This window comes from Anser brachyrhynchus, assembly GCF_964034855.1.
Source record: "Anser brachyrhynchus genome assembly, chromosome: 2".
NCBI lineage: Eukaryota > Metazoa > Chordata > Aves > Anseriformes > Anatidae > Anser > Anser brachyrhynchus.
Genome location: NC_137695.1, coordinates 18,225,428 through 18,243,386, shown reverse-complemented (window position 1 = coordinate 18,243,386; position 17,959 = coordinate 18,225,428). Strand labels below are relative to the sequence as shown.

The window sequence follows — 17,959 nt, the reverse complement described above, 5'->3', positions numbered from 1 at the left end:
ATGATTTGAGACGACCTAAAGAATAACCACTTGCAGTTTGTGCCTCAGTTTAATCACCACGGCACTTGCTTCTGCTTTTTGACCACACATAATCAAACTCAATAATCGTCTTTCTTATAGCTCTTCTTAAATATCCTTCACTATCTAACTACTGTGTTATTTTATTCACAAGCGTTTTTTAATCACATACATTTGCTATACTCCTCAGCTGGAAAGTTGCTCTATCTGAGCAGGGATTTGCTCCAAGACTGGGACTACAAGCATTTGACACGGAGCCCAGCAGGCCAATTTTCTCCATTGCTAAAACCAGGGTGGAGCTGGCTATCACCAGACTGCTGATGCAGGCAGAAAAGCACACCACACGTACTGAGAACTGCAAGACAGAGCAGTCTTCTACATCTGCACCTGGCACACAAGGAAGGTCAGAATATTGGCTAAAATTCACTTCTGATACAACGTTATTCAGCTGAGAATACCAGACATTGTATTAATTTATACAGACTTCATATATTCACCCTCATATCTTTGCCTATTCATGTTTCATTCACTGAAGTGATGATTCTTCACTAACACTGATATATGCAGGACTACATAATTTATGATGTGAGAATATTCTTTCAGAGACCCTGTATGGTTTTCTCAAAAGAGCTTGTTACAGAAAAAGTAAGATTTTTCCATTTGAAGTAAGTCAAAAGAAACATAATGTTTTATTCCCCCTGAAAGTGTTGCGCTTTTTTTTACGAGAAGCAAATACCAAATAAATAAGATCACATTTTTTCAACTGTGAATATTCAATAGGGAATATAAAAGAATATCCCTGACAAGCTTTGTTGTTGAAAATAGATCAACTTGCACCATAGCATAACTGTTCACATGACACCTTTTAACCACTTCTACTTCTTATATCAATGGCTCCCACAACAGTGAGAAATGCAGGATGAAATGCTATTAAATACACAAACACAACTGTTTCATAGAGCAGAGAAGAACTGCAGAAGTGCCTAGACATACTTTTCGTGCTATTTGCTTCTTTAAAATATTTATCAGTACTCACACAAACACGGATAGCATGGATGGTTCAATCCTGTTCCTCTTCTCTAGATGCCTGGGACTGAAGGCCACTAGTGGAATACGCACACACCATATGGGTCACTCCAATAACTGCTCCTACACTGTATGGTCTCCTCCAGTTGTGAGCATCTGAACCTACAAGCTCCCAAAGTTTGAGGTCTTGGTACAGTTGCTGGTATTCAGACCTCTTATCCTACTCACCAGCTAGTCCAGCTTGAATTTTGCTAGCACTCACTACCTTCCCCTAAACACTCACTATAATTTTTGTATATTCCCATATCCATTTAAAACACTCCGTAACAGGTCCCATGCAACCCTCAAATCCTCTCCCCCCTGCATCCCACAGTAAGTTCTATTTTAAGTCCCCTTTAGTTTGCATGGCGTTGTGGGGAGAGTGCCTTTGGTCAGCTCCACTTAGTGGGATCACACCAAGGACAAAAGTCTGTGAAAAAAGTGAAAGGGTGAAGACAGAGAGGCTCCTACTTGCATGTTTATTTATCGTTATTTGCTGTGCTTCCCTTCACGCTGTCAAGGGAACAAGAGCTGCTACAGATCCAACAACCTTTGCGTGCAGCTCAAGAAACCACATAGAGCATCTGGAACTCATACATCACATCACAACCCCATATACCCTACATTACCCAAAACAGACATCCAGTTTCAGTCTCCCTTTTGATAAGTTAATTGCACTTGTATAGATAATGAGCTACCATAAACAGGCTGAAAGCAGCAGTCTTCTCTAATAAAAAATACGAGAGCGCACTCTCTTCCATGACAGATGGGAAAGACATCGACAGGATACTGAATCCTGATCCAAGTGACAGAGAGAGCTTGCCTTCGCATCTTTATAAATTACCATTATGGGAGAAATTTAAATAATAAATTACCAAATGGGAGAAGAGGAACCAGGGGAAGAGTCCCTTCCTTTCAGAAACATTGCTACTGACTTTCTGTGGTCTGACACACCGCCACTGCCCTTCTGCTTCACAGTAGTATTTTGCCCACACTTACTTAACTCCAGCAGTCAAACAGACCTACCCTCGGTCTGGGTGATCGCATACAGCCCTCTGGATAAATTCCTTACACTCTTCCCTCTTGCAAGCCACAAACTAGAGCGATATAAAGCAACTACCACATCGGTGGCTCTCCTTTCCTCTGACTGGGGTCCTGTGGTCTTCCTTCCACAAAACCACCAACTTGACAGCAACAATCCCAGCCCTTACTAAAAAAGACACAAAGCCTTACACCTTCCCAATGTGCTGGCTCGGATTTTGTGCCCTAAGCTGTCTTGCCTCTAACTGCCCACAACTAAGGCAGAGAAAAGAAAGACACAAAGAAGTGTCTTGCTTCTTCTTTCTTAAGTCTGATGGTACCTCTTCTACAGCATCTGCCAGGTAAGGCAGCACTCGGTGCTCTCTTCTAGTCATGTCCGGTTTCCTATGGTGTTTTTGTAATACCATGCAACCCCCAACAGTTCCTGCCCAGATAAAGGACAATGTACACAAACACGAGTCCTCTTTTAACCCTTTCCTAGGACTAGTTCTCTTCCACTTTTTTCTTCATCAGTGGTAGGGCAGAAATAGTACAAAATCACTCATTAAGAGCAGAAAATGGCCTTTGCCCCTCAGAGACTCCACCTTTTCTTTACAATTAAGAAGTCTAGAGGAGGAAAAACATATAAGCTGATGAAGTCTTCCCTTGTTTATTCTACTAGGAGCCCTCAGATAGAGGCCACAACTGCTGAAATGCTTTGTTTGATCACACAGTTCCTTTCAAACTTTTTGGCCAACCAGAAATTAGACATGTAGAAAGAAAACTAGCATCTTGATATATTTTGCTCAATACATCTATTAATTTTGCTCTTGTGTGTCTGACTGCCATGAGAAATAATGAAGCTTACGTCTGAAGTGCACAATTCCATTCAAATCTGTGCCTGAAAGTTCCCCTGTGCACCCGCAAATGATGACAACTGTTGATCATTCCTCAATATTTGACAATATTATTGCTAAAAGAGAGTAAGATTGATGAAGAAAGGCTTTATAAAAACCTTCATTAGATCAAATCAAATATCTACCACAGTGCAGCAGAAGGAAAATGACAACTATTTTTCTCCATTAGGAATAATATCAGTGATTTTCACCCCATTTGCACCAGCATAAACAAGGTCAGGTCATCAGTGAAAATTAAAATCAAAGCATACAAAAACCCATGAAAATAAGGTTAGGAGGACCATCCAAAGGTCCTTGGGGACCTTTGTTCTAAATAGCCCATATTATGTTCTAAATAGCAAACAAGAACTGCTATCAAATTAGAGCTGAATGTTTTTCAACCCCTTTGATTCCAGCAAGCTGAGCATGTCATTACTCACAAACACACAGCCCTAAGTCTTTATCTATCTCTTTAGCCTGTTCCCGAAGATCTGATTATCTTCACTCTTTAACTACCGGAGAATATAACTTACCTGGAGTATTCAGACACTTTATCCTCTCACCACAAATGCTTGGAGATTCAGTACATTCATCTCTGTCCTGCAAATCACAAGAATCATATTGAAACACTTTAATGCCATCACTTGAATTTGAAACAGGCACTTCTTCAGGCTCTGTGACACCCAGACATATGTGGGGAGGAAGAGAGGAGTGATTGCACAAACATGCTGGAGCAAGACAACTTGTTTTGGATTTGTGACATGTTTTAGCAAGGTATTGAAACAGACTATGTGGTCTCCACAAAAAGCTAGCAGCGTACAGACCACAAGCTAAATGGGTAGGTTGTTCTACTAACACTTTTTACAGCACATAATCTGTGACACAGTACCAGCTCCATCACTCAGTTGGTCTTCAGGATGTTGTAAAAACCAAGAAAGCATTAGGAAAAGCTCCTTGAGACATTTAGTCTGGGAGGAAGGTACTAACTGAAAAACATCCAAGGAAGTATAAATTAAATTATTAAATTAAATAAATTAATCTTTCCTGTCTACAAGCCCTACCCTCACCCTACAGTAGGTAGACGGGAAAGAACAAAAGGCTAAATTTGCCTTCAAACACGCGCATTAAAGAAAAGTGAGACTATCAGAGGGAAGGGCACAGACTTTCAGGTTCTTCTCAGCAGCATGGGCTTGGGTGTCTAGCTGTTCAGGTTCACGTTAAGCCAAGAACTGGGAGCAACACTTGGCAAAGATATTGCTTTAGATATTGAAATCCTCACATATCTTAGGACTTATAAATAGAAGTGACCAAAGATCTGTCTTATTTTGTTTACATGCTGGTTTTGTATAATAAAATGTATTTAATACTAACAATATCAGGGTTAATCATATTTAGATGTTTGTATGTTGTGTTTAAGCTAGAACTAGATTTTACATTTATTTTAACTGACAACTTTTGTTTTCAATTTATTAACAAACCTTTCTTCAGTTTTACTTAATAAAGCTTTCCTCTACTTTTCCAATGTGTATAGCACTTCATGTAGACTGGACTGGGATTAAATAAACAAATTTAGCATCCATAAGTGTATGTGCTTTAGGATGTCTTTTCCTACCAGCATGAACAGAATCGATGTCTCACCAGCTCCTAGTCTTGGTAAAACTTTACATCCAGCACGCGTAAACTAGTGCCCCATTTACAGCAGCAAATGGTAAAGAGAAAACCCATAGAAAACTACAGGCAAACTTTGAAGTGCCACAGACCCATTCAATACTAGCTCTCTGACTAGTTATTTCCAGAATGTCATCCTCGTTTGTCCAACACAATACTTCATATACAAAAACTGAAAGATACAGAATGATATTTCACCTGGCAAATCCGATCAGAGTTTGCAGAACACTCAGCCATTTGGAAAAAACCAGCAGGACACAATGTACATTTTTCACATTGTGAAGGTGTCTTTTGGAAATTGCAAAATTCATCACTTTCACAAAGACCACAGTCCAGCAAAGACTCCCCAACATTAATCACTTTTGCATCCACTTCTACTTTATGGACAGAGTATGACTTCTGGAGATGATTCCTGACCTGGTTCTGAAGTCCTTGAAGATGACTTTCAAAATAATTTTGAATATCTTCTTGCAAACTCTGAAATGACATTTGTTTCACTGTGTCAAAAAGCATGCCATACTGGACTTTGATCAGATCCATTTGCTCATACATTTTTCTTTGCTGTTCAAGAATCTCCTTTTGCTGGCTAACCAGCATGTGCTGCTGTTCAGCAAGTTTTTGCTGCAAATCCACAATGATTTGCTGCTGGCTTTTTAGCATTTCAGTAAATTTCTCGTGTCCTTTTGCAAGGTGCAGCTGTAGTATTAGGGCGTCTTCAGATGGAACTTCGTTTTCTCCTGAAATACAATTGACTGATTAATATCCAAGAAAAATGATTTTCCAGGTTGCTGTATTATCTCTTCAAAGGCATTCACATTTTAATAAGTTAATGAAAAGTCTCATGAAATTCAGGTCATGATTATAAGGCCAATTCCTTTACTATTTTTATAGCTCCTTCATGGGACTGCAAGCTCTTCCACTTCATATGCAACATTTATAGCCAGAGACACTAAAAAAATCACAATCAAACCCCATGCTTCGGGGCATAAATTAATCATCACTTGGGGTCAATAACAGATTAATCATTTCTATGTACATGTTCAAATACAGTAGAGAGAAAACGGTCAATTTTCACTGTAGAGGTGATAAAATGAGGTGATAAAACTTGTTGAGAACAGTAAGCTATTTAGGGTAGTAAAAATAAGGGTCAATTACAGAGAACTGCAAAAGGAGTCTATGATACTGAGTACCAGCAATAAAATGGCAAGAAGAAACTTTAAGAAGATAAAGGTGAAATGATGCACTCACCGGAAAAAAAAATAATCTTAGTCTTTCATAAAAAAAAAGCTGTGCTTGTAGATGATTATTAGCACTCCAAAATGATCCTGAGCTAATACAGCAGGTCTAGATACAGATCTTGGGCTACAAAGCCATGTAAGCATCAGTTCAGGGCCCAACAGAGGTTAAAAAGGCAAATAAAATGTTAGGAGTAATTAGAAGAGGGCTATATAACAGAAGAAAACATATAATTACAACATTGTATTTATCAATAGAGCATCTTTAATACAGTATACAGTCCTGGTTCCCCATGCCAAAAAGAGCATAGAAAAACTTGACAAGGTTCACAAAAGGGCAATAAGGAAAATCTAACATATAATAACCCTAAAATATGAGAAAGTATTTTTTTAAAGTATTTTAAATATTTACCAGCCTTTTCAGGCTGGGAAAACAACTGTGCTGTATTACAGGAGCCCTAAAGAAAGCAGATACAGAAAGACGCTCCATTCTTTCTTGCAATACAAGAATTAGTGGGCATTAAATGAAGGCAGCAGGTTCAATACAAGCTAGTAGTTCAGACATGCCAAGAAGCTGCTGACCTCCTACAAAGTTTATACAACCTTGCTTATTTTTAATACCTCTACCCCTTGTAAAGTTTGCATGAAACCAGCCCGTAGGTTCAAGCTACTGGGCAGCAAGACAGTTACATGCATGCTGTGACTGGCTATCGGGAATTTTCATAGACCTATATAGGTTCCACTTGTGTTTGAGGCTGGAAAGACATACACGATTTCCTTTCCATAAGACTTGTGCTCTCAGAAATCTGGCTTACAATTGTGAGTGTGGGCAGAAAAGCACAGATCTATGCTAAGTATTTTGACCATACAAGCGACAACACAGTGCCAATGGACCACACTATGTAGCAGCAAGAGTCATGCCTTCACAGCAAATGGAAAAGTAAAGGGCAGCACTTACCTGGCCAAATAAAGCATATGCACCTAGAAAAATAGCTGATGAAAGCTGGCATATTAAGGCTTTGGTTCTCTTGATGAATCATGGTACTAAACTGTTTCTTAGTAAATCTCCCATACTCAGACTAAGTTTTCTGAGACGGGCTTCATCCTCTTGTCCTGCACTAATATGATTTCTTACACATTGAGATGATGTGTGAAAACAGGGCTCCATGCCAGTACTGCAACACAGTTTTTGATCAAAATAATATAAACGTAGTAAATTAATGAGCATAATATTCTTGTTATATCATAAAACCTAAAATCTAAATGCATTCCCCTAGGGAACTGCTTCATAGATTAACAGCCATTGGCCTTGCTGTCAGATGAGCTTGCGTACATGTCTGCCTTTATCAATAACTAGAGAAAGAGATGATCTTGACTTTATGCTTAACAAATAACATTAACAAATCCAGGTTTGTAAGAAAAAAATAGAAATTAAAGTAACTGTATGAAAACACCCTATTCTAGGCCTTTTGACCCTCTTAATGGAAAAGGAAAGAAGAGGTAAGGAGAAGTCCAACTGCATCATTTAGAAGTCAGTCCAAGAAATTGCCTCTGGGAAACTATGAATGGAAGTTAGTTAAGGATGTATTACAAAACAGCTTTTTTTTTTTTTTTTTCACAAAACCACTTTTTCTCCAGCTCTTACTTCAGCCATTACCAAGTTACGGACAGGAAGAATACATACAGACTCTTCTAAAACGGGATTATTGTGTTGTAACCTTCCCCTCTTCGAATCAGGTCTTTCATCACAAACATGAGCAGATCTATCAATGCAAAGGTTAACTAAAGCCCTGATTCAGTAAAACCCATCATGTACAGCTTATGTTTAAGCACGTACTTGAGAAGCATCATCTTCAGCCAGAAACTGGCTAACTTGCTGACTGCAGTGAAACTACCCTTGTGATTCTCTCTCCCTACAACAGGCTTACAGAACTCCGTAACAATAGCAGTATTCCCTTCTGTCAATTTACCTTTGCTCCTTTTGGTTGTCTAAAGCTCAGCTGGTGACAATATGAGCCCTAAGAAATCCTTCACAACTGTTTTTATCCTCATTTTAATTTTACAGTACTATGACAAAACTTAGTTTTATGCCAGTACAAGAGACCCTCCACTGCACATTAGTTGGTGCTACAATCAGTTCACAATGCCAGAGCAACAAAGAGTACAATAAAGCTCTTGCAGAAAAAAAGACGACTACTGAAATGACATATAATTAAGCGGAAGGGGAATCTTGTTTGCCAAAAGAATTCTGAAGTAGAAGTCTAAATAGCTCAGAGTTTTCATGCCCTACCAATGGCCCTGTTTCTCTCTGTTAACTATACAAAGGTAACCCACAGTGAATGTCAGATGGGGATGACTCTATCACAGTCACCTAAAATTATACGAGAAGAATTCCACTGCAAGAGATATTTAGAAATTAGTACACTCCCGCAATCCTACTGAACTACCTTTCCCCATTCCCCAGACAAGTATCAAACAGGTACATCCCCTTGCAACACCCAGCTGTTCTCATGACCACAGATGCAATATTACCTTTCTTACACACACACACCACACACAGCCATGGTAAGGTCTGTTTTGTAGCCTCCTGCTCCGCACTTCCAGGATCCACGGTGCAAACACAGTAACTACCCGTGACCTGCAGCTACATTTCTCTAGTATGCCTTGGAAAGGTCACATCACCCTGAGGTGTGCTGCAAGGACAATGTAGCCCTCAGGCACAACCTGCCACTCCAGGAGGTCAAAGACTAAAAGCAGGCAGTCTGTGAGGAAGGCATCCTACCGTGAGGAAGGGCAGCAGAAAGACTAACCCCTCTGAGATCTTCAGTGGGTCTCAAGACTAACCCCTCTGAGATCTTCAGTGGGTCTCAAGGGCACGGGGCCACCTGATGGTGCCAGCCCTTCTGGTAACCACAGGAGATGAGAGCACAGGGCTGCAGGCACTGCTCAGAAGAGTGCAACAGCATGAGAAGCTACAAACTTGTTCACTGGGCTTGGTAGGTATGAGATATGGCAGCTGCACATTAACTGTCTGTCTGAAAGAAAACAGAAAGATGGGTTGGATGGGAAAAATGAAGAATTTAATGGCAACTGAAGAATGAGGGGAGAAACACAGAGGAATACAAAATAAGACAATGGAAACAGGCTTTCTGCATTTCTTCTTTGGGCATGCCAGTCTTTCATCTGGAGTAAGGTGTACTCAAGTTGGTGCTGAGGAACAGCAGTGACAATTTTGCAGAGGAATGGTCTCATCTGATTTGAAATGGGAGTTCAGGTCTGCACTCTGGTATCTTCCTCTGACCACATGAGCCTGGCCAACAGAAGTGGTGGTTCAGCTGCAGTTGGCAGGAACTTTCTAGATAGTACCTATGGTGCTGGTGATATTGGATGGAGAGATGATGAATATGTTGGTGTGATCTCCACAGCAGGGCTGTGCCTGCTCTGGCAGGCAGCTGGTGAAGAGTGAGAGTCACCTGCCTCGTGCAGATAAACCTGCAAACACGGACATCATGCTGGGAATCAGCTAGAGCCCCTGGTGCTGGCCTTTATCTCGGATAATTGGTACTAGGCACGGTCTTCAGCAAGCATTTGAGTAGAGTGCACCTCACATGAACGATCTTCTTTGGGTTTACACAACAGGTTGAATATATCCTTATTCTGCTCACCAAAACACAGCCTTCTATATCAGGCAATCTGGAGGGAAGGTTTCTCTCAGTGACTGAAGAACCGTTGCAAATCTACTCATGCACTGTCACAGAGCTGGCACTCATAGGCTGGGGTGGGCCAACAGGTCTCCTCCACCTGTGGATGGTGACAGTACAGGCAGAAAATGGCCTTAGGGTCACCTGGGTAGTCCACGTGTATTCCAGCTCCTCTGCTGTCTGAGAAGAGGTCAATGGCAAGCACCCCATGCTGCTGGCCTCAGAGTGACGTGCCAGCATGGTAACCAGACAGGAACATTCCCCTAAAAATGAGAGAAAGACAGGAACAGTCACTGACCCATTTCTTCTTTACAGATGGTTTCCTCTGTTTTGAGCTACAGCATCTCTAATGTACACCTAAAGGGCCAGACAGCCTTCTGTTTCTTTCTAATTATACTTTTATACTTGATCTAAAACTGACAGAAATCTCCCAAGATAAATTCTCTGCATGTGTCTGCCAAAGAAACCTCTCTTAGGGTGATTAATTTAGGAAGAATCAGGAGAATGGGTGAACCTGTAGAAGTGGCAGATAATTTTGGATAATTTTGTCATAAGCCTGTGCTCTTTCCAACTGTGTTGGTAAGTTCCTGGAGCCTATGTAAATGTGTGATCACCTGTGCTGTCTGCAAAATGTACAGACATCACCCTGCAGTTAAGCAAAAGTTGTACTTAAAGTACTTGGTATTTTCTTTGCTCCCTGCTTAAGCCACTTGCTGAGCACATGCAGCAGCCTCATCTCACCAGACACTGCAAAGAAGACTGGGAACACAGCAGCTACTCTGAGTACTGGAGGCAACTCCGTATACTCCTGGAGATTCCCAGCCTATCTGCAGCATATTCACTGCTGCACTGGAGAGGTCCCTACATTTCCTCCCAAGGGCTTCTTACTGACCACACTACTGACCACCACGGCTAGTTCCCCCTGCATCTGGTCCTTCTTCTTCATGAAGTTACATCTGTACTGCACATCTGTAAGCCTAACTGAGACAGGTTCCTGCCATTCCTGCACAGTAAGATTCACTCACAATTTCATGACAGGAAAGCCACCACCTCCACCATACAGACAGGGCACACCTCTTGCATGAGCTCTCAGTCTCCTCTAGCACGGCTCTTTAGAGGACTAGAACTAAAGGATGTTCTTCATGACATTTACCTGGATTTGCCCCATCGTATTTACTGCGTGCTGTTTGAGCAGCAGCTCTCCACAAACAACAGCAAGTGCATTTCCCCTGCTTCGAGGTGTGATTACCACACTTCGTTGTTCTGTTTTTTCTAGCAGGCAGGTTTTTTCTAGCCATACTGGAATTGCTATGCAGAACCATGCTCGTTTCCAAGACCCAGCACTCCAGCTGCAAATGGGGGTTGAAGAAGGCATTCTCTGCACTACTGCAGGAAGTCCACTCATCTGTGTTCGAAAGGAAGGTCTCAAAGGTCTTAGGCATATGCAGAGAATGTTAGAGGCACAGCAGAATACTAGATGCTCGCCTGTACACCAGCTTGAAGGAAAACAAAGACTGTAGATACGGCTTACTTTGTTGTTCCTGATGCCAAGTGCATGGGATTTCTGCTAGATGTTGATGAATCCAGTATGATTTTCTTCCACCCTTGGGAAAGAACGGTGCCTTGTGAAGGACTGGGTCCAGTGTTTGGAATGGGCAAAACATGCATACAGGCCCTTGGTGCAATCCGGACAGAAGTTAAGTCTTCAGCCCAGGTCTCGTTCACACCAACTGCATGATTGCTGGAGTGGTCTTGGGTGTGGGCTGCCGCCAACCTGTGTCACTCACAGGCTGCAAGATAAGAAGGGAAATCCTTTGTGGGTGTAGTTGTCCTCATCCGGAAACTCAGACACAGAAGCTCACGTGTTATCACGCGTTTGCTCACTGTGTGCTTCCATGCTGACAGCGCCTTCCACAGTATTAGGTGGTTTAGTGGGCAATGCTGTTCACCGCTTTCCCTCCAACATACAGGATGCTTGTCTCTGCCACAGGTGAGAATGGCTGGGTCCAGTGAGGCACGTGAAGGAGGTGAATGCAAAAATCCATGACAGCCGTTGGCCATAATAAGTATAATCCATTCTTGATGACCTGAAGAACTTGAAGGGAAAAATGATACTGCTGTTCCTCCCAGACTTCACCTGGCACCATGCCTGCAAGGAGCACAAAACTGAAAGATTACAGTGAACTCTTGTGTCGAGTCTCAAAATCCCCAGTGTCTTCACTGTCCAACCCCTCTGCTTTACCTTCGCTTATTCTGTTTTCCTCTGTCCTGTGTCCGAGAGGACAGAGGACCTAACCCTAACCCTACGGCCTAGCAGATGACGGATATATGTAACTCACCATGTTAGCTGATGGCACTGGAGACTGGGCAGCACAGACTGATCTCGGTCCACTAAAGACAGCCATGGAATAAGAGGATGTTTGGAGAAGGAGGTTACGCTGGGCTGGATTCTCTTTGTTAGACCTTCACGAAGATACAGTGTGTCTGCTTTCAGCACCATCCAAGAAGTGTGAGTCTTTTCTGCCTGTGCAGAATGACCTTGTCATTTGCCACGACTTTTATTACATGGAGGTGGATCTTGGTGAACACAAAGAAAATGCAAAGATCCTAGGTCCTTTTGCAAAAGGGAGGTATGGTAAGCATGATGAGTGTACAAAGAATATGCACAGAAGTAGAAAAAAGAGGTTGAGCATACTGACTTCTCAGTTTTCTGTACACCTTTGGTCAGGGGGCATACAGAGGTTCTGTAAGACATCTGGGAGCAATATCAGGCAAGATGAAGGCTCACAGCATCATGGTAATATGCACAGGGGGGGTTAAATCTCTGCCCTGGGACTGGCATCACCACTAAGTGCTGCAGCCTATTTCAGAGGAGGCATCACTTCACTAAGTAGTTGTCCAAAATGAGGCTTGACATGTGCTCTGCTGTCTGGAGCAGCCACTGCCCTCAGACTGGCCACGAGGACGTGACAAAGTTTAAGTATCCTTTACGCTTTCCATTAGCTTTGACCATCAATCAGGGGTTAAATAAATCACTCTTCCTCATAAATTTTACATCTTTCATATAAGGCATTAAACCAGAACCCAAACTGCTCTGCGGTCATTAAAGATTGGCTGATGCTTTTAGTGTGGGTAAATCCACATATCCCAGGCAATTACACAGCGTCTTCTGCTGACCTGTGAGTATAACCATGGACGTATCTGACTTTCTACAGGGATACTGAACTGACGAGAGCTGTACCATGCTCTGAATTAAGTGCAATAAGAGAAGCCCTGCGATTTCTTTTTCTGCTGGCTATCGCTGTAAGCCAACTTGTCAGCAGCAGCAAGTTTCACAGCACCAGCCCGTTCATTCAGGCTGCAGAGCGCACATACACACCTCTGAGGCCTCGTAGGATGCTGTTGTAAACCAAAGCCCTGAGAAATACTGGGCTGTGAAGACAATTAGAGGTCTTACACTTGCTTTAAAATAGCAACGAAATTTCCCCGTTTAGCCATGTCTCATCCATTGCTGGAGACTCACGAGCATGCGTCCACACATGTGCGTGTGTGCGGAGGGGGAAGAAGGGGCAGCACATCCCCGACGTGCCCCACAGCGCAGCACCACAGACGTGCCTCAAACCTTCCCTCCGAGCCCGCCTCACCCCGCTCAGCACCCGGAGGTGCTAAAACCCCCTCTCTCACCCCCGGGGGCTCCGACCAACCTCCGGGTGCGAGGAGACGACCCCCCCCCCCCCCCCACACCCGCTTCCCCCCGGCCCCCTCGGGCCACCCGCACCTGGCTTCACGTCGCAGGCCAGCTGCACCCCCAGGGCGCCGCCTCCGCCCAGCTCGGGCCCGCCGTAGGCGAAGTCGTCCCCGGCGAACTGGGCGGCCCTCTCGGCGGCGCGGAGCAGGGCGGGCTCGGGGCAGCCCTCGGCGGTGGCGGAGGCGGCGCAGCCGGCGGGGCCGCGGGGCCGCGGCCGCAGGCGGAGCGGCAGGCGGCACTCCAGGCCCTGGCAGTCGCGGCGGGTGCCGTTGGAGGAGCAGCCCCCGGCCGGGCAGGCCTCCGGAGGGACCCCCCTGGCTGCGGGGGGCTGCGCCTTGCCCTGCGGGGCCCGCAGCGGCGTGGCGGTGTGCGGGAAGGAGCGGGCGGGCCGGCCGGCACGGGCTCCGCAGCGGGCCCCGCGGCAGGGCGGCGGGGGAGCCTCGCCGCCGCAGGGGGGCAGCCGGCAGGGCTCGGAGCCGCCGCCGCCGCCGCCGCTGCAGCCCCCGGCGCCCAGCAGCGAGAGGCAGACGCCCAGCCAGCAGCGTGCCCACCACCGCCTCCTGCCCGGCATCTCCGGCAACGCCTGCAAGGGAAAAAGTACCCAGAAATAAAAATTAAAATAACTTTTTAAGCCTTCTCGCCACCCCCCCCCCCCACCCCGCCCTCCGCGTCTCCCGGTCCAGGAACCTGCGGGGCAGAGCCCGGAGCGAGTGTGCGCGGCCTCGGGGCTCGGCGGCGGGGGACTGAGCTGCTCCGAGAGCCGGAGGGGAGTGGGAAGGGGCAGCATTCCTGGGGCTCCTCAGCATCGGATTTCCCAAGCGCCTCCCTTTAACTCCTTCGCTCCTCCGGGCCCCTGCCGGCGGGGCGGCGGGCGGGGAGCCCGCGGGGGCCTTCCCATTGAAAACAAGGAAAAAAAAATAATCGTAATAATTACCCCAAAAGGCCAGGAATGAAGCGCACGCACCGCGCGGCTACCGATAAGTAAGTTTCGTGCGGCTCGGGCCGAGCTGTTTGGCTTTCTGGCTTCCCGCTTTGCTCGCCAGAAACTCGCATCAAAGATAAAAGCACAATCGCCGGCTGCTGCTTGCTCTGATGCTACCTAAAGCCTAAACAGGAGCGGAGGGGCGATTTTGACTTGAAATCAGCCATACGGCTGTGGTGATGTGCATTGCTTTTTGATAAAGCGACTTCCCTAGACGCCTCAAGCAGCGCTCACACCGGCGTGTGAGAAGCAGCGTACCTTGCAGGGCTCCGGAGCGGGAATAACTCCCCACAGCAGGAGCCACCTCGCTTATCTAATCTCTTCCACATGTTACTGGTGGAAGGCGACACCACGTACGTGGCCGCTTCAGCACTAACTGCAGATGCCGCATTTTGTCTTTGGGAAGTTGGCCAGCGCAGATGCAATAGTTATGGACAGATGAAAAATTACAGAAAATACGATTTATTGATTCATTATCTTCGGCTTCCTTCCATCCATCGGCTCACACACATGTAACCTCCCTCTCATTATCCTTGCAATGCTCTCATACAGCATATTTGCTATCAGTTGTGCAGAAAAGTGAAGAAACAGCACATTTTCCTTTCCTTTCCTTTCCTTTCCTTTCCTTTCCTTTCCTTTCCTTTCCTTTCCTTTCCTTTCCTTTCCTTTCCTTTCCTTTCCTTTCCTTTCCTTTCCTTTCCTTTCCTTTCCTTTCCTTTCCTTTCCTTTCCTTTCCTTTCCTTCCTTCCCTTCCCTTCCCTTCCCTTCCCTTCCCTTCCCTTCCCTTCCCTTCCCTTCCCTTCCCTTCCCTTCCCTTCCCTTCCCTTTCCCTTTCCCTTTCCCTTTCCCTTTCCTTTCCCTTTCCCTTTCCCTTTCCCTTTCCCTTTCCCTTTCCCTTTCCCTTTCCCTTTCCCTTTCCCTTTCCTTTCCCTTTCCCTTTCCCTTTCCCTTTCCCTTTCCCTTTCCCTTTCCCTTTCCCTTTCCCTTTCCCTTTCCCTTTCCCTTTCCCTTTCCCTTTCCCTTTCCCTTTCCCTTTCCCTTTCCCTTTCCCTTCCTTTTCCTTTCCTTTCCTTTCCTTTCCTTTCCTTTCCTTTCCTTTCCTTTCCTTTCCTTTCCTTTCCTTTCCTTTCCTTTCCTTTCCTTTCCTTTCCTTTCCTTTCCTTTCCTTCCCTTTCCTTTCCTTTCCTTTCCTTTCCTTTCCTTTCCTTTCCTTTCCTTTCCTTTCCTTTCCTTTCCTTTCCTTTCCTTTCCTTTCCTTTCCTTTCCTTTTCCTTTCCTTTCCTTTTCCCTTTCCCTTTTTCCCTTTTTCCCCTTTTTCCCTTTTTTCCCTTTTTCCCTTTTTCCTTTTTCCCTTTTTCCCTTTTTCCCTTTTTCCCTTTTTCCCTTTTTCCCTTTTTCCCCTTTTTCCCTTTTTCCCTTTTTCCCTTTTTCCCTTTTTCCCTTTTTCCCTTTTTCCCTTTTTTCCCTTTTTCCCTTTTTCCCTACAACTTCTATGTTAAACTTGTTGGGAATCTAATTTTTTTGACTCAGTCTGGCTTATCCGATGCTTCCCTTGCTAAAGAAAAAGCATACCAAATGCATCACTTACAACAGGCTGGCCATTTTTTGACTAATCATGATTTCTTTTGAAAACACCAGCTTGTTAGAAATGTCTTGCAGCAGCAGCAAAAGCTCCAGGAGCACAGAGGTATGGTGTCCCCAGCTGACTTCTGCGGGGCTGGTGATCTGCCACGTTACAGAGCTCAAGCCTGGGAGAGGGAAATCTGGAAAGAGTTCCCTCAGCCGGAGTCCTACACGAAACTCCCCACAGTTTCTAGAATCTCTACGTTCACCCTCAACTGAAGCAGGATTCCTGGAAAAACTACTCCTCAGAGATTCTAGGTTTTCTTTCCTGTGGTGTCCATCATCTCTGTCACAAAGGGACATTGAATAAACGGCAAGGAAACCTCCAGGATCTGTCCATCCAGGGAACACTCATCGGCAGAGTGCTCTTGGAAGAGAGTTGAGAAGAAACAGGTGTTCAAAACAGGCATCTATCAGGAATGACGTAGGTATAATTGTCCTTTCTCGAGACAGGAGCTAATTAACCTCACAAAGTCTCTTCTTGACCTGTTTTCTACAACCATAGCATATGTTTCTTCCCAGTCGCACTAGGCAGCTGTCTGAGCCCTCAGGAACACCATGTATAGGTATCTCAGGGTATCTCTGGAAAGCAGCTTCCAATTTACAATAAAACATTAGTGCAATCGTTTTTATTCTTGGCTATAATGAGAACAGAATTTGGCTGTTAAATTTATTCTTCAGCAAGATCCTGTAATTTGTGTGGTTCTACACCTGTTCCTGTCCCTGCTTCATCATTTATATCAAAGGGGATATATATATATATATACACCATCGTGTCCATGACAGTGCAAGTAAGAGTACTGCTTCATGCTTGTGTTTTGACTTTGGAAGTGTCTGTACTGCAGAGTGCAGTAGGGTGAAATTCTACCATCGGTTTGACAAGCAGCATAAAACCATGTATGCTCTCCTTTACAACTGAAAAAAAAAACTATGTAGCAATTAAATAGACCCAAAAACAAGAGAGATGTTCTGCTGATGTCTAGTTGCTGATGTCTAGTACACAGTATATAAGCTATATGACAACATTTGTAGATAGTCTGTAGAAGTACATAGGTGCCTCAGAGTCACCAGCAAACCTGCCAATGATCCATACCGCTGTATGTCAATAAACATAAAGCAGTAAGTACCCTACTCTTGCTTTCCTCCCCTACACGGGCTCTTTGTAAGCAGGGAGAGCCAGTCCTTCATGTGTTTGCAAGACGGTTTGGTTGCCGTGCGTTTTTCTTCGCTTCACAGCACTTTTAGGCTTGGCTGTGTTCACCAGCACAACAGGAGTGGCTCAGATCAAAGAAGTAGGTGAGGAGGCCCCAACATCTATACTACTTGCAGTTTGGAGCGGGTTACCTCAGACTTTATGGTGATTTGAATTCATGCAGAAAACCAGTCATTGCACCCCTACCACCACAGTTCGGTACTGGTGCCCATTTGGTGTCTGTCCAGAAAGGAGTTATGTTAGGTTCCTACGAAAAGGACCTCCTCTGCAAGCACCAAAACTGACCATCATAAGAAGAGGGAGATAACTGCTTCAAAAAACGCCCTGCTGCTCTGAACCAGCACACAAACCCAGGAGAAACTCCAAATCGTCACACCACCTTCAAGGAGACACAACGACCCCAGTGCCTCCCTTTGCTCAGCCCACATCCCTCTCCCTGAGTCCATGGAGACCCTTCACAGAAGCCCAGCAACTCCTCCAGGGCTGCCAGAGCCCGTCGGGGGCCGAGGGGGCCGGGGAGGGGGGGTCGGCAGCCAGCAGAGGGCAGCAGGACCCCGTGCCTGGCCCCGGCCCCACCGAGGGGTCGCCCCCCGGTGCCCCCCGGGCCCGGTGCGGCGGGGTCCCCGCGGGCCTCACGGCGGGGCCCACACCGCGGCCCCCGGGCGGGCGCTGCCCGCTGTGGAAGTCGGGTTGTTTTGCCAAAACCTGACAAACGACACAAATTTTCTGCTTTCTTCTTGTTTTCAGCTGCTTCAGGCAGTTGGATGCTTTCAAGTACTTTTATTTTGTA

General features: G+C 45.2%; 1 protein-coding gene across 7 annotated transcripts in view; it reads right to left on the bottom strand.

Annotated features, from left to right (window-relative positions):
* Nucleotides 1-15,109, bottom strand: part of LOC308191151 (uncharacterized protein) — a 30,591-nt gene extending 15,482 nt beyond the window's left edge. Inside the window, exons 1-5 of one of the 7 annotated variants that reach the window (XM_080583292.1) lie at nt 14,039-15,109; nt 13,382-13,934; nt 5,085-5,404; nt 3,533-3,599; nt 1,055-1,121 (exon numbers count right to left, since the gene is read on the bottom strand). In XM_080583292.1, coding sequence (XP_080439418.1) covers nt 1,055-1,121; nt 3,533-3,599; nt 5,085-5,404; nt 13,382-13,922 — 995 coding nt within the window. In that variant the 5' untranslated portion in view covers nt 13,923-13,934; nt 14,039-15,109. Of the gene's footprint in view, nt 1-190; nt 406-1,054; nt 1,122-3,532; nt 3,600-4,865; nt 5,405-13,381; nt 13,935-14,038 lie in introns of all 7 variants that reach the window. The other 6 variants (XM_080583289.1, XM_080583290.1, XM_080583291.1 and 3 more) reach the window with 6 other exon arrangements.
* Nucleotides 15,110-17,959: the final 2,850 nt, after the last annotated feature.